Source organism: Mustela putorius, unplaced genomic scaffold (assembly GCF_011764305.1).
Source record: "Mustela putorius furo isolate JIRA1106 unplaced genomic scaffold, ASM1176430v1.1 tig00000145_pilon_pilon_pilon, whole genome shotgun sequence".
NCBI classification, from domain to species: domain Eukaryota; kingdom Metazoa; phylum Chordata; class Mammalia; order Carnivora; family Mustelidae; genus Mustela; species Mustela putorius.
The window spans coordinates 4557727-4574505 of record NW_025421294.1 but is presented as its reverse complement, the minus strand read 5'-3'; the positions used below and the strand labels follow the sequence as shown (position 1 = coordinate 4574505).

The 16779-nt window shown below is 35.5% G+C and overlaps 1 protein-coding gene across 5 annotated transcripts in view; it reads left to right on the top strand.

Moving 5' to 3' along the window:
* Positions 1 to 16779, top strand: part of SREK1 (splicing regulatory glutamic acid and lysine rich protein 1) — a 45438-nt gene that overhangs the window by 9746 nt on the left and 18913 nt on the right. For 2 of the 5 annotated variants that reach the window (XM_004764522.3, XM_004764521.3), the window contains exons 2-7: positions 872 to 1005; positions 6695 to 6810; positions 12481 to 12645; positions 12783 to 12961; positions 14117 to 14247; positions 15110 to 15224. In XM_004764522.3, the coding sequence (XP_004764579.1) occupies positions 872 to 1005; positions 6695 to 6810; positions 12481 to 12645; positions 12783 to 12961; positions 14117 to 14247; positions 15110 to 15224 (840 nt within the window). The other 3 variants (XM_004764523.3, XM_045075268.1, XM_045075269.1) reach the window with 3 other exon arrangements.

The window sequence follows — 16779 nt, the reverse complement described above, 5'->3', positions numbered from 1 at the left end:
GAAAAGACTTAAGTTTTGCTTGGTACAGCCATTCTGGAAAATTGTATGGAGGTTTCTCAAGTTTCTCAAGAGATTAAAAATAGAACTGTCCAGGGGCACCTGGGTGGCTCAGTGGGTTAAAGCCTCTGCCTTCAGCTGGAGTCATGATCTTAGGGTTCTGGGATCGAGCCTGGCATTGGGCTGTCTGCTCAGCGGGGAGTCTGCTTACAACCCCCTTTCTCTCTCTGCCTGTCTCTCTGCCTACTCGTGATCTCTGTCTGTCAAATAAATAAAAATCTTAAATTAAAAAAAAAAAATAGACTGTCCTTCTACCCAGCAATTGCACTAGTAGGTATTTACCCAAAGAATACAAAAATACTAATTCAAATGGATACAGGCGCCCCGAAGCTTATAGCCAAAATATGGAAACAGCCCAGATGTCCATTGACTAGTGAATGGATGAAGAAGATGGGTATATATACAATGGAATATTACTCAGTTATTAAAAAAAAATGAAATCTTACCATTATTGATGGCATGGAGTTAGAGAGTATCATACTATGCAAAGTAAGTCAGAGAAAGACAAATATCGTATGACATCACTGGAATTTAAGAAACAGAACAAATGAGCAAAGAAAGGTAGAGAGAAAGAGGAAGGCAAACCAAGAAACAGACTCTTAACTATAGGGAATAAACTGATGGTAACTATATTAACTCATTGGAATTTAAATAAAAACTTGAAAATATAAAACTTTATGTGTTTTAATGACCTTTAGCAATAAAAATTCTTGATTATGTAAGATTATATGAAAATATAAGAGAAATTTCAGATGAAAATGACAAAACCAACCAAATGTTTATTAGTCCAATTGTTTTTCTTTTTATCTTGCAGCAACGCTCCTCTTGCTTTTTCTTCCAAAGTATGTTATGTTAAGTTTCGTGACCCATCAAGTGTTGGCGTGGCCCAGCATCTAACTAACACGGTTTTTATTGACAGAGCTCTGATAGTTGTACCCTGTGCAGAAGGTTGGTATCTCATGTGTTTTTTTCTATTTTAATCTCTGTCCTGTGTGTTACTACCTTTGGTTATCCTAGAAATTGGTAGGTAGATAGTACATTGTTGTGTGTGTGTGGGGGTGTGTGTGTGTGTAAGAATGAAATTTGGAGAAGGAAAGGATTTTTACCTAATAATAAAATATATTATAATTGTTAACTTATTACTTATGTAGGCTTGAGATTTAATAGCCAAACATTTAAAAAAATCATGAATTCTGATTTGCTTTGGCTTTCTGTAGTCAATTTGCGAGTTGTAAAGAAAGCTTTCTGAAATGAAAATATTAAATTGGTAGGGGAAATTATTTTAAATGTATAAATAAGTGAGCATTTGTCTCTCTATATACAGTATTAATGATATCACATAAATAAAAACTGCATTTTGCCAAATTGGGGTTAAGTGGTATTATGTATATAAGAAAAATACTCATAATTTAATCTCTAAAGTATCCTCTTAAGGTAATTCACCTTCTCATTTAGACCATTATTGCATATTTATTGTGATTGCTATGCAACTGGAATTTATTTTTTTCTTTCAATGGCTTGCTTTTCTTTGGGGGTGGGATGGGTAATTGAAGAAAAATCATGGAAAGTAATTTTCTGAAGCTTCCGTTAAGGAAATATTGTTGAAGATGGGAACAAGGCCAAAAGCCTTATAGTCTATTAAATAAATTCAAGGCTTAACCTGCTTTAAGAACTAATTATTACTAATACTTAATTTTTAGTTATTTTTATTTACAGAGCCATTCACATATAATAGGCTGTGCTGAATTTGACAGTTCTGGTGTGTAGTTAACTTTTATTTAGAATACACTGGTATGTGTACATAGATTTTAGAACAGGTTATTATAATTTAAATGTCCTTAAAATATGTTTTCCCTGGTGGATAGTGGTAACTGTTTTACAACATAAAAAATACAACTGAAACAATTTAAGGAGCTTTAGTATATAATGTTTTAAAGCCTCTGTTAGAAACCAGGCTAATATTAAAATAACTTGATATATGGTACACAGTGCTACACTTTCAAAATTTGATGCTTATTTCAGAATGCCTATTCTGGGATGTCAGAAACATTACAGTAGAACAGTAGATACAGTAGAAACCATTTGTTTGGTTTTGAAGTCCCAGAATAGGACATTCTAGATTTTTTTTTTTTTCCCCAGATGAATTTGGAAGTGTTTTTCCCATGCCTGGGTGTTAGAATGGAGTAGGTAGAATAAAAATGGATTAAAGTTAACTATTCGCTGAATCTGTCCTTACCTATTGTTCCGTAAGGGGACAGTCAGCCCAGAATTGGAGAGCAAGGTGAGAAAAGAGCTGGTAAATGGTTTAGTTCTGCATACCAAGTTCATAGCAGTTTCACACCAAGTGAACTACATGGGAAAAAAGAAATCAGAAGGTTTATTAAATGGGAATATTAATCCTGTCACAAAACTATGCCACCAGCCGTATAAGCTCATTACTAAATTGGAAGGAAGAATTTTTATCAGTGTTGCTTTGTTGGAACCTGGCTACATTTCCATAGAATTTTTCATAGGTTTGAGAAGCCCAAGCCATGATTTGTCATTAAGTGTTATGGACATGTAGAGGTTCTCTTTTTTGTCGGTTTTATTCAATAGAGCTTAGTAAATACACATTTATTATCATAGCTCTTGAATATTTTTAATATTGACATTTTAAGAGGTTCTCTAGTTTTGAACATGAAAGTTTAAGCACATATTTAATTTTAGTTTAGTTGTAAGTATTTTAGAACACTGATAAAATAATTGGTATTGGAGAAACATTGAGATACATAATTTTCTTTAATTTAACTAAATACCACTGAATAACCTTATAGAATCTGAGGAATTTTATAGTGAGCTGTTGAAGATATGATTATGCACTGCAAGCAAGGTAATAATGTGTTATTATACTGAACAAGATAGCAAAGTGAGTTTGAAAAAAACCAAAGGAAAGAGTTCCAGTGGAGTAAGTTTTGTTAGAGGAGATGGGGTGCTGTAAGCATTCTTCTATTTACTTCACTGATGCATTCTTTCTTTGATATTATAGAAACAGCATTATGAAAGAAATGAGAAAACCATAGAAACAGTTTTAAGTTTTTTCATTTTCTTTCAATTTGCTGTTTTTCTGTAATGCAGTTTTGTAACAAGACCCAAAGCTGTATAAAGTGATGTTTGATGTGTAAAAGTTTTATACATATTGAGTATTAGCTATTGTTAATAAAACATGCCATTTCAAAATAAAATATGCTCTCATTATACTTGTCCAGATATGACCTCTTTTTGTTGTTGCGTGCATCTCAGATTTCTTTTTTGTAAATGTTAACACTTAGAAAAAGATAAGGTCAAACATAACAAGGGTGTCAAGCCTAATCATCAGTCGTAACTTTATGTCCACATTTTCTGGTAGATGGATTTTGACTATTAATTTGGTTTTGTATGTTTTCTCTATGTGATATTTGTGCATTATTAGATGACTAGACTGGCCAAGGCAGACCTGTTACACTTGCCTGAGTTAGGCATTGTTTGCCATGCCACTAAACCTGCCGTCAAGTGAAACCTTCATTGGGGAAATGAGATCGGAGTCTGAACAGCAGAAGATGGACGCCCTGTCTCTGTTTTTTATTGTTTTACTTTAATTTCATTTCTTTTTCTTTATTTTGTCCCTTTTTTTGTTTTTGTTTTTGTTTTTGTTTTGTTAAATCTCTTTCACTTATAACTTGTGAGCTGGTTTTCCAGTTCTTTGTAAATGGTATTCCATTAAGGGTTCATAACATTGCTTTGCAGATTATATTGGGAGATGATTAGCAGAGCTCAATCTTAGAATGAAATAAGTTTTCATAGTAAACTAGGATACAGTGTTTTGAAGCTCAGTGTGAGTCTTAATTGGTGTTTATAAACTGCACAGTACATTTTGTTCTGGAAACACTGAAACACTAATAGAATCTTAGGAACATTTTCTGACCTCATGGCAACATTTTTTGAATTTTTCTCCCAAATCTTCATCTTTCATAAAAACCAACTGATAGCTTCTAATTTTCATCCTTCCCCCTTCTCTAGAATTTTAGGCATACAAAACCCTCAAGGAGAATAAGTAAATTTCTTAGAACAATCTAGGGGTAGAGGACAAGCAGAGACATTTACTTTTTTGAGTTATTAAAGGAAAGAACTAATTTCCTTGACTTACAAAGACTTTTGCTTGCCTGTGTGGGGAATGGATATTTGAGAAACTTGTTGAAAACTTACTTGGTGTGTGTATTTCTCTGCTTGAATTTTTTGAAAAAATTTCAGGTGTCACTAGCTTCTAAATGGATTCTGAGATGAGGGCTAGCACTTTAATTTTAATACTCTGAGATATTTTTTTTTTTCTCAGTTGTCTTTGAGAAGTATAGTTTGGGAAAAATGCTTAAATGCTTGTTTTATATTTTTGTATATACTCTGGTAGTATATGGAGGGTAAATTTGATAGAATTCTATCTTGGGAGTTAGGCAACAGAACTTTTTTCTTAAAGTATCTTTAATGGTCATTAGGATAAGAAAAAGTGTGCTTATAGTTAGACTTAATATTTCTAACAGTTTATTACTACTGTGAGAGGCAGTGAGAGTCAGATGACTTATTGATATTTTTTTTAAGCCAAAAGTGAAAGTATAATATTAAGTACTCATCTTTTGGCCTGTGTTGAATACTTTTTATTTTGTGTAGGCTTTCTACACTGTCTTCTGTGAGAAGTTTTGCTTATTTAATTGACAAGTAATCTTAAATTGAGGGCATTAATGAATTGAAACTCTTTGTTTTTTGGATGCATAAATTAGGATGACAGAGCACAAGGTTTACACTACAGGACCTCAGTCAATTTATCAAGATGTTTTCAGGTTTTATACGCATTAAAAATAACACCTATTTATAACAGATAAAATGGGTCTGGTAGCAATTTAAATAGCTTAGTATATATAGGTGGGTATACAGATACGTATATTAATACCAATAACTAATAAATATAAAATAAATTACTGTTATTTAATGTCTACAGTAAGGCCTACCTACCTTTTATTTATGCATGTTAAAAAAATCTGTGTGTGTGCAGAATTTACACTGAAATTATAAAGTAACTGTTTTTGAAATTAGTCAATTAATATAGATTTAGATGTTGCAAAATTTAGGAAAAAGTAGACCTTTGTTAAAACTAATCATATGTAATTTTTCTGTTCCTATAAGTAAGGTATAATTATTATTTGAAGCAAAATTTAAAAGCTGTCTTGAATTCCATCCACGTTTAGAGGTATATTCAGATAATACTGTTTAGAGATTTATCCCTCCACATCTGGTTGTTTTAAGTAGAATTATTACTTCTAAAATCCAGCATGGTGATTTTGAAAACTTACTCTATATGCTATTTTCAATTTAGTGTGATTTTGTACACTGTGTTTTAAATTATTTTTGAGGACTCCATAACAGAAATGTATAGCCAACTACCACATAACTATTAAGTAGTTCTTTTAAAATAGATATATGTAGACAACTTTTTAAGAAATAATTTTAACAGGGGCAGTAAGAGGACACAAAGGGAAAATGTGTGAAAGTTGCAGTTCATATCAAAGTTAATTGATTAGAGTTCAGTAATTAAATATGGCAAATTGATGAACTTTTAGAGTAAAATTTTCAATTTTTAGTCATAGGTATTTTTTCTTTCTAGTGTCTAAGGTTATTTTAGTGTTGCTGTCATTATTTTTATTAGGCAATTTAGATGTTTATAAGCAAGACATTTAGGCATTAACCACCCCTCTTCAGATAAGTATACATAAATTGGATCTAAAAATCAGGACTTTAAGAAGTTTCCTGAGACAAGGGAACTTCTGTTAGTGATTTTCAAAAATTTTAGTAGTTTTCCAAGGCATGTTCTGTGGAATTGGATTTTTAAGCGTCTCTGACCTAGTTGGTGAGATGTCTTTTTTTAACTGGATGGGTGTAAGCTTCCTTTTAAATTGAAGCTGATTACATGGAGTAGGCTTTTGTTTTTTACTGTCTACTTGAAATTTAATGGAATTTATTGGAAGGTTATCAAAACTGTTTACATCACCAGTAGGTAGTTTAGTAAGCAGGATAGGGGCACTCATTAAGGAACAAATTTCAATTCGCACATATTTGTTTTTTCTTTTTCTTTTTTTTGACTAATTTGGTTATTTGCCATTTCTGGGGATTAAACTTTAAAAAATGTTCTTCTTTTCTGTATCTGATGTTCTGTGTGCTATTAGTGATGCAGCCAACACGAACGGTTGTCATGTGTAACACAACTTTCGATCACCGCGAAAACACCGTCCTGGGAAAGCGTCCATGCTTGATATCGTTTGGTTCATGAACATTAAGTTTCCAGTACAGGTGACCCATAGCTCAAAGTGTTAAATAATTGTCTACATTATTCAATTTTTAAAATAATATTCCATTAATGAGATTGTTAGTCTTTGAAGTTTTGCTCACTTTTATTTTTCCTAGTAGAGCAGGATAAAAGGAAAGACTTAAGTTCTTATTTATTTCTTTGTACAGATCTGATAGATAGATTCATTTATTATTATTATTTTTTAAGTGCAAGGGTAATTGTAAAATCATAGTGTAAAGTTTGTGTGGTGTTTCTGCTTTCCATAATGTTTGGAACTTGCCTCTGCAGGTAAAATTCCAGAGGAATCCAAAGCCCTCTCTTTATTGGCTCCTGCTCCAACCATGACAAGTTTAATGCCTGGTGCAGGCTTGCTTCCCATACCGACCCCAAATCCCTTGACTACAGTAAGTATTCCACACCCTCTTCTGAAAGAGATTTATGTTGAGTTGTGTAATCATGTGAATAAAGAGCTTAGGAAATTATTTGTTTTGAATCTTTTTTCCTTCTTTTTAATTGAAAAGGATTCAAAATGTCTACTAACCCCACCCCCACCCCCCACACCGCCACGTTATCACTGACTTAAACTGACTTTTGGAAATACTTCTGAAGTAATAGGGCATTCATTTAAATTTGAGAACTAAAATAGATTATTCATTAGAGAATCAGTTATTGAAGCCCAGCATTTTAGATTGCATGGGGAATTGGAAAATCTAGGTAACTCTATTTCCCAGTTCAAGAGGACTAAATCTATTGAAGTAAAATAAAATAAAATGAATCACAGCTTTGTAACAGAAGAAAAATATCTCAGAGAAACATTTGTCTAATACTGAAAAAATGTAACAAGGTAAAAACATGGTAAAATTATGTTTTCATTAACCACATAGAGTTAAATAGGAATTTAATACCTCCTTTGTGATTTCTAAGAGTGGTAAATAAAGATTTTGCTGATACTGGGCTCCTGTCATATTTGTTTTAGAGAAGGGTCATTTTTCTTCAGAAATGAATGCAAGACAAAATATAAAGCTCACCTTAATTCTGTGGTGTGTCTTAGCTTTGTGGTGTTGGGACTGTTTAGGGAATGAACCAATACTAACTTTATGATAGTAATTTTTTTTAAGTACTGTTTTTTGGGGGCATCTGGGTGGCTCAGTTGGTTGGGTGTCTGCCTCCTACTTACGTCATGATCATAGGGTCCTGGGATCGAGCCCCAAGTTGGTCTCCTTGCTCAGCAGGGAGTCTGCCTCTCCCTCTCCCTCAGCCTGCCATTCCCCCTGGTTGTGCTCTCTCCTCTGTGTGTCAAATGATTGAATAAAAATCTTAAAAAAAGGGGCGCCTGGGTGGCTCAGTGGGTTGGAGCCTCTGCTTTCGGCTCAGGTCATGATCCCGGGGTCCTGGGATCGAGCCCCACATCGGGCTCTCTGCTCGGCCAGGGAGCCTGCTTCCTCCTCTCTCTGCCTGCCTCTCTGCCTACTTGTGATCTTTATCTGTCAAATAAATAAAAATAAAATCTTTAAAAAAAAAAAATCTTAAAAAAATAAATAAGCATTTATTTAAAAAAAAATACTTTTTTTCTTTCTGTTTTTCCTTTTTAAAGATTTTATTTATTTATTTATTTATTTATTTTTAAAAAAGATTTTATTTATTTATTTGAGAGAGAGAGAACATGAGCGAGGAGAAGGTCAGAGGGAGAAGCAGACTCCCTATGGAGCTGGGAGCCCGATGTGGGACTCGATCCCGGGACTCCAGGATCATGACCTCAGCCGAAGGCAGTCGTCCAACCCAGGCACCCCTAAAGATTTTATTTTTAAGTAATCTCTACACCCAATGTGGGGCTTGAACTCACAACCCTGAGATCAAGAGTTGCATGCTCTACCAACTGAGCCAGCCAGCCCTCCCCACCCCACCTTTTTTTAAAGTAAGTTCTCCCACTATAGGGGTCGGCTCACCTGGAGAACAAGGGTCTCATGCCCTACTGATTAAACCAGCCAGGTGCCCCTTTGATGGAAGTTCATTTACTAAAGTTATAAAAGTGGTCTATGAAACTTTGAAGTGCAAAATTTTGGGTCTTTTCTTTACATAGCATTGTACTACTGGAGACCTGCATTGTGATTGCTGGTGGGGAAATGCTTTTTACTTTTATTTATTTATTTATTTTTGGTCAGGGGGATGTTTTTTATTTTTATTTATTTATTTTGGGAGGGGTGGAAAGAGAGGAGGGGCAGAGGGACATGGAAAGAGAATCTTTTTTTCTTTTTTCTTTTTTTTTTTTTTTGAGATTTTATTTATTTATTTGACAGACACAGATCACAAATAGGCAGAGAAGCAGGCAGAGAGGGAGGGAGGAAGCAGACTCCCTCTTGAGCAGAGAGCCCAATGCGGGGCTCGATCCCTGGATCTGGGATCATGACCCAAGCCGAAGGCAGAGGCCTTAACCCACTGAGCCACCCAGGTGCCCCCATGGAAAGAGAATCTTAAGCAAGTTCCACACTCAGATGGTGGCTGGGTAGGGCTCGATCTCACAACCCCAAGATCATGACTTGAGCCCAAATCAAGAGTTGGATACTTACCTGACTGAGTCACACAGGTACTCCCTCCTTTTTTTTTTTTTTTTAAATTTCTTTTCAGCGTTAACAGTATTCATTGTTTTTGCGCCACACCCAGTGCTCCATGCAATATGTGCCTTCCCTAATACCCACCACCTGGTCCCCCAACCTCCCACCCCCTGGTACCCCCTCCTTTTATTTTAAAGACGTATTTATTTATTTTAGAGAGAGAAAGAACATGAGTGGGGGAAGGGGCAGAGGGAGAGAGAATCTCAAGCAGACTCCTGGCTGAGCGATGAGCTCTGACACAGGGCTTGAGCTTATGATCCTAAGATTGTGACCTGAGTGGAATGAGCCACCCAGGCATCCCAGGAAAATACTTTTTTTTTAAACGATTTTATTTATTTACTTATTTGTCAGAGAGAGAGCATAAGCAGGCAGAGTGGCAGGCAGAGGCAAAGAAAGAAGCAGGCTCCCCGCTCAGCAAGGATCCCAATGTGGGACTCGATCCCAGGACTCCAGGGTCATGACCTGAGCCGAAGGCAGCGGCTTAACCAACTGAGCCACCCAGGTGTCCCCCAGGAGAATACTTTTTAATTCAAAATCTGATCATTTGAGTTAAGCCTTTTACAGATTTTCTAGAAAATTTTATTTGGGTTATATTCTGGTATATTTTAACATTTAATTCCTGGATCACTATCTATTTTTCAGAAAGTATTATCTTGCTATCTTGACAATTCTTATGGTTTATTTAGCAACAGCATAATGTTTTTATTTAATTTGTTGCCTTGAGGGGAAATGGTTTTCTCTAAATTCATCTGCAGATATCTATTATTTTGAAATTTAATTTATGAACAATTTGAATAGAAAATGGGACAGGTGACCCACTGTGACTTGACTCCTGCTTACCTCTCTGACATTTTTCCTACCTCTTTTCTTGGCTTACTCTACTTCAGCCATATTGGCTTTGTTGTTTCTTAGACATGCCAAACATATTTTTGCCTTACGGCTTTTGCTTAGAACATTTCGTTTTCAGGAGGCCATGGTTTCTATGTCAGAGGGCGAAAGTGTTACATCAGGAGCCTAGGTAATCTTTTAACCCATTGAAGACCAACAGGGTAACTAAATAGTGTGGGTTTTTTTTTTAGATCAGGGCTAGAAAGTAGAGTAGTCAAAACAAAGGTAATTGTATTGTTACAGAGCATCTGCATTCAGTAGAAATTTCTGCTCTGCTGAAAATGTCTTTGTACTATCAAGTGTCATAGCTACTTACGTGTGCCTATTGAGTACTCGAAATGTGTCCCTGAATTTTAATTAAAATTCAGATAGCTGTATGGGGTTAGAACACCATATTAAATAGCATAGGTATAGCAGAATGGTATAGTAAAAAGAAGAGGAAAAAAGTTTCTAAAAAAGAGCTGAATGATCTTAAGTTTGAGAAACCGAGAGGTTGGATTAGATAATTTGAAAAAAACACATTCCGTGTGTGTGTGTGTGTGTGTGTGTGTGTGTGTGTGTGTGTCTGTCTAATGTCCCAGTGGAGAAAATTTGCAGGTCAAAGGAATTGACGGGCGCCTGGGTGGCTCAGTGGGTTGGGTCTCTGCCTTTGGCTCGGGTGATGATCTCAGGGTCCTGTGATCGAGTCCCGTATCGGGCTCTCTGCTTGGCGGGGAGCCTGCTTCCTCCTCTCTCTCTGTCTGCCTCTCTGCCTACTTGTGATCTCGCTCTGTCAAATAAATAAAGTCTTTAAAAAAAAAAAAGTAATTGACAACTAGGAGTGCCTGAGGAGGTTTGTTGAATTCTTTAAATCCATTCAAAACTAAGAAATAATAAAAAAAAAAAACCCTAAGAAATAATAGTCATATTTGTGATTTAACTTAATGGTATATAATAATTCTTTTGTACAGTAAAAAAAAATTTAGTGACTCAAACATCTGTGTACAGGATAAGGTGTGGAAGGGAGATAAAGGAGTGTCAATACATAAGCAAAATGTGGAGAAAAACTAGGCTCAGAGGGTGATAACCTTGACTCCCATCACCACCCGTTTTGAATTAAGATATTTTATACAACTTTAGGATAACTTGAAATGGTGGTGCTGAGCAACAAATCCAAGATCTATTAATAGCAAGATACCACAAATTATAATAAATACTATGAAGAAAAATAGGTGTTAGAAAGTGAAGCTTTATATAAAGTCAGGGAAAGCCTCTTGGAGGGGACAGGTGACCTGATGCTTGAAGGATTTGACTGGCAGAAGACAAGGAAGAGTTTTTTGACAAGAAATTCCAAGCAAAAGCTATAACGTGAGAAAAACTTTGTCTTCAAAGTAGAGTGGCAGTCAGTATAGTTGAAGCTTAGGAAATGGGGGCGGTGGTAGTATATATTTTGAGATACTAGAGGGATAGATGGTCTACTGATTTTAGGACTTTGCGGCCATGGAAAGGAATTTGAATTTTATTCAAAAGGTATTAAAAACCATTGGTTAGCTTTAAGCAGGGTAAGACATAATTTGACATTTTAAAAAGAAAATACACAGGCTGTTAGAACAGTGTAAGTGATACTTGTTTCATTAACTTATGCTTTCACCTTTAGGAAGTGTTTTTATGTAGTTTTTGTTTAATCTTAGTTTTGTAGCATTATGTAATCAGTGCTCAAAAATTTCTTTCTTTGGACTGGGGGAGAGAGAGAAAGAAAGAGAGGCAGGGATTAGGAGGGGCAGAGAGGATGTTAAGCAGTCACCATGCCTAGCGCAGAGCCTGACACAGGACTCCATCTCACAACCCTGAGCTGAAATGGAGTAGGATGCTTAACTCACTGGGCCACCCAGGTGCACCAGGGCCCCAACTTTTCTTAAATCTCATAAATGGAAATGACAGTTCTAATTTTTTTCCCCTTGAAATGTCTTCTCATTAATTCTGCGGAGTCTTCCATTTTCAAATTTTGAGATCTTCTATCTTTCCTAGTTGAAGTTCACATTAAAAATATATTCCTTAACTCTTGAAATAAAACTAAATTTAGTAATGTTATGAAAGATCATTCAAAGCTTTTGTCCTCTTCCCATCAAAGTATATATAAGTTCAGTTTCTTTTCTTAGGTAAACTTTGTCCCTGTTTCAGTTTTAAACTGTGCATGGTAGTACCCTGCTTTTACCGCTTGGCAGCTGAGTAGCTTTGTGAAATTTATTTAACCTCCATAAGTCTTTTTCTTTATTTGTGAAATTGGCATAGTATTCATACAGCAACTTTATAGGCGTAAGTGCTGTAATAATGAGAATTGACTGTTCATTTTTAGTTTCAACTTTGAAAGTAATTAAAATACCCAGATAGTTAAGAATTATGTTGTATTTCTAATTACATGCCTAACTACGGTGACCTCCTCCTCAATAATTCAGATAAATACCTAGCTTAAAGTTAGGACTCCGTAGTTACCTTCCATTCTTGTAGAGTTGATCGTTTTCTTTTTAAGGTTAAAGAATAGTAATCTTGAATACTAACAGGAAGTATGTGTTCTTTCTTTTTTTAAATTTATAGTTGGGTGTTTCCCTTAGCAGTTTGGGAGCTATACCAGCAGCAGCACTAGACCCCAACATTACAACGCTTGGAGAGATACCACAGCCACCACTTATGGGAAATGTGGATCCTTCCAAAATTGATGAAATTAGGAGAACAGTCTATGTTGGCAATTTGAATTCCCAGGTAACTAATTTAAGGAAAAACTGAGTGGTAGGTCCTCTTCCTCTTTACCCCTTCTTCAAAATGATAGCTTTTGACAAATATTTGCCTAATTTTAAAAAAAGAATATACTTTATTAAAGCGTGACTTTGTTTCTTCAGACAACAACAGCTGATCAACTACTTGAATTTTTTAAACAAGTTGGAGAAGTGAAGTTTGTGCGGATGGCAGGTGATGAGACTCAGCCAACTCGGTTTGCTTTTGTGGAATTTGCAGACCAAAATTCTGTACCAAGGGCCCTTGCTTTTAATGGAGTTATGTTTGGAGACAGGCCACTGAAGTAAGAAACCCTAAACAAAGAAATTTTAATGATTTTGGAAAAACTTAAAGTATTTCTGATGTAATTAAGGCTTTTTTTTTTCTTTTTAATAGTAATTGGCAATTTGTGGAAAGGAAGACTTTGTGTTAAGTATAAATGAAATACATTAAGTTACCATTTTAGCTTTTAAAGTTGTATTTGAAGACATTTTCTATTTTATAAGATCTAATTTGATGTTAACATTATATACCCTATATAATGGTATAAGTCTTTTCTCATAAGCTCTAATAAAGCAGATTGGGTTTGGGTTAGGACTAGACTAAGGGATGGTTGAACATATGAAATGAATTATTTTGGTATTACCAATTATTTTGGTAAATCCAGAATCCCAGGAAGAAAATAATATTAAGTACCCAGAAGTGTTTTGAATCATACATTTTGAGTTTTAATATTTTCTCATATCCTTGTGTGCAAAATGAAAAATTGGTATAGACTTTATATACTCAAGATCAGAAATTCTATTTCTTGCAGATTATTAAGGCAACAGTTCTATCTAAATTTCATAGGTAATTGCTTTAGTTATATAGCTTGATCGAGATTCAGCTATGAAAGGACGAAATACCTCTTTTTAGTGAATGCCTGTCTTAGTGTGAAGGGGGTAAAGTGAGACTTACCAGATTCATTTATGTGCGTCAGAGAAACCCCTTCTGATCTGATAGGGAGGAGTTTTATCAGGTGCCTCTCAGATTTGAAGCTGTATCTGACTCACCCATGGTTCAGGGTTAATTAAAATTGTGCAATATACAGCCTCTCCTGCGTTCTCCCAGTGTGTAGAGATATCCGTGAAATCTTATATTCCAAGATGAGAAATGATGCATTTTAATACTGATGTCAGGATTTTAATTTATTATAATTCTAAATTGGATATATTCAAGTTGTTAAGGAGTCAGGTAGGGTTCAGTTTTTCTTCTCTCCTCTAGGCTTTGGTAGCAAGAGATAAAGATGAGTGGTAATGAGGGTTTTGATGTTGGTTTTGATTATTCTGTATTTAGCTGTATCATTCTTAATGTGCTCTCGACATGTCCTCAGATTTATAAATATGTGTATCATAAACATTTGTTTCATGTTTTGTAAAATATGGTGTGTATTTGTGATATGCTAATATTTTTAATTTAGAATTAATCACTCCAACAATGCAATAGTAAAACCCCCTGAGATGACACCTCAGGCTGCAGCTAAGGAGTTAGAAGAAGTAATGAAGCGAGTACGAGAGGCTCAGTCCTTTATCTCAGCAGCCATTGAACCAGGTAAGGTCACAGTGTTGTTACACAGGTCACATAGAACCATAGAACTGGAAGGAATTTTAGAAGTTATCTTGTTTAGTCCCTCCATTTTACAAACAAGAAGACTGAAACTCGAGAAAGAGTAAGTGACTTACTAGTGTCAAAGGTCAAAGAACTGGTTAGCACAAATGCTGTTTTCCCGTGATAATGAATTGAGGCACATTAGCTTGAGTTAATCAGTTCTTTATGTTTTTGTAGCAAAGTCAGTGCTCACAACTGATTGGCTTTAAAGCAAAGTATAAATGTTATTGTGAGGCTAAAACTAAGAATAAATATAATTAAAACATAATCAAGCAGGCTCACTTTCCTTCAATGATTTCATTTTAAAAATAAGAAAGAGCCCATGATTAGCCAAACACAAAGACCATTTTAGCAAGGTAAAGGAACACCTGTTCAGACTTTTATTTGCTTACTGAAAGTTAAAAATCCAATCTAAAAATGTCTAGGTGGTTTACAGTTAAGCAAATTTTCTACACTTGCACTCAGAATTTAAGCTTCACTGCTAGCAAAATAAATGGAGAGAAGATTTAAAATCGTTGTCCTAGGAATTACAGACATGTTATAATCGTACATTATGGCAGCAACAAAATATTACGAACAGCTGTTTATAATCATCTGGTTTATATGTACTGCTGCAGGGTGGCTGCACTCAACGAGTTTATGCAATGACTTTCTTGGATGTTTCTGAAGGATAATTGCACAGGAGGAGGATGTACAGAGAGTAGGCCCCTTGCACTATATGTGGTACATTCCACTTGTGCCTGATTATTAACTGGGATCTTTAATTGTTCTGAGCTTACACTGCAAAGTGGTTTTTTCCTCCCAGAGTCTGGAAAGAGCAATGAAAGAAAAGGCGGTCGATCTCGTTCCCATACTCGTTCAAAATCCAGGTCTAGCTCAAAATCCCATTCTAGACGAAAAAGATCGCAGTCAAAACACAGGTGAGAATTTCTGCTATCATATTTAAAATTTTTGGTCATGTATTTAAGACTGTTAAGATTTTTTGAGTTTTTGTTTACGTATCAGAATTTAGAAACTTCAGCGGAGTTCACCAGGAATTATGCTTATTATTAAATGTTGCTTTAATTATAATAATATAGTTGAGAATGAAATTTTATCTAATTGATATATAATTTTTATTATTTCAATTAATTTTCAGTTTCAGAAGTTAGTTTTCTGTCTTAAGGTGCTCTATTCCTTATTCTTCTAAGAATAAACTAGTCTTAATACAGAACTGGCAGAAACTTTCCCTTCTTTTTCTTGAGAAAAAGGAACATACATGTTTGGTGATGCTGAAATATTGTTGAAGTAGCAGCTCCCTGTCCCCTCCCTCCCACCCCCAAGTCTCCTCAAGACTTAGGGAGTAGCACCTCATATCTTGGATTCCAGTACCTACCTGTCTCTAGTGCCATGAGTCAAATGAAGTGCTTTATTAAATCTTTGATATTCTCGATGATAAGAGCCTCTCCTGCACCCACTTTGGGACCTGAAACACAGTAGTAACTTTGCAGCTTTAGCTTCAACTATTGTATTATGCTAAAGTTCTATTTCTGTTCTGTTTGTCTTACTTTGGAACATAGTTCTGTCATTTTAATTTTCTTTTTTTAAAAAATCTGTTGAAGAGGGTGCCTGGGTGGCTCCGCGTCGGTTAAGTGTCTGCCTTTGGCTTAGGATCCTGGCATTGAGCCCTGCATCTTCGCTCCCTGCTCAGTGGGGAGCCTGCTTCTCCCTCTCCTTCCCCCTGCTTATGCTCTCTCTCTGTCAAGTAAATAAATAAAATCTTAAAAAATAATAATAATAAATAAAAAATCTGTTCTGTTGTACTCAGTCTGAATGAGAACTTGCAACAGCATTTTAATTTGGAAGTGCCCTAAGAATCATGTTTAAAGTGAAAAATTTTATTGTCTTCTCTAAGATCTGGAGGGAGGTGTTACTGAAATGTGAGACTGTATATAGTGGATCCTAATTGCATGTTAATATGTATACACATACTTAAGTCTAAAGAGAAGAGGTAGGGAACAGTCTCTGTGCGTGTGTGTGCAGGGCGTGTGTGGTGGTGTTAGAGAAGGAGGAAGGTTTGAGAGAAGGAGGAAAGGGAACCAGTATACTGTATGTTGAACCTCATCAGCAAGCTCACTTTAGTCTATTTTTCTATGATACCAAGGAAATTGAAGCAGTGAGAAAGGAAAAAAATGGTATTCTTTGTTTGACTCTAATAAGCTATACTTCTAGCTGTTTATTGGTGTATACTTCTCCATAATTCTTAGTTTGTATGGTCTCTTTTGGGATATGGTTTTACTGTCTCCCCTTCCAAGGTGTTTCCAGTAAGGCAAGTTCAGATCCAAGTGAAGGAAGTTGTTACATGTACAGGGAAGAGGTCAGAGCCACAGAAGCCTGAGTTGGAGAAGGAAAGTGGTATTGAAGCAGTGGTACTAGATTGTGGATATTTCTGCAGGTTGACAGGATGTGGTGGAGGTAAAGGAGATAAAAGAGATA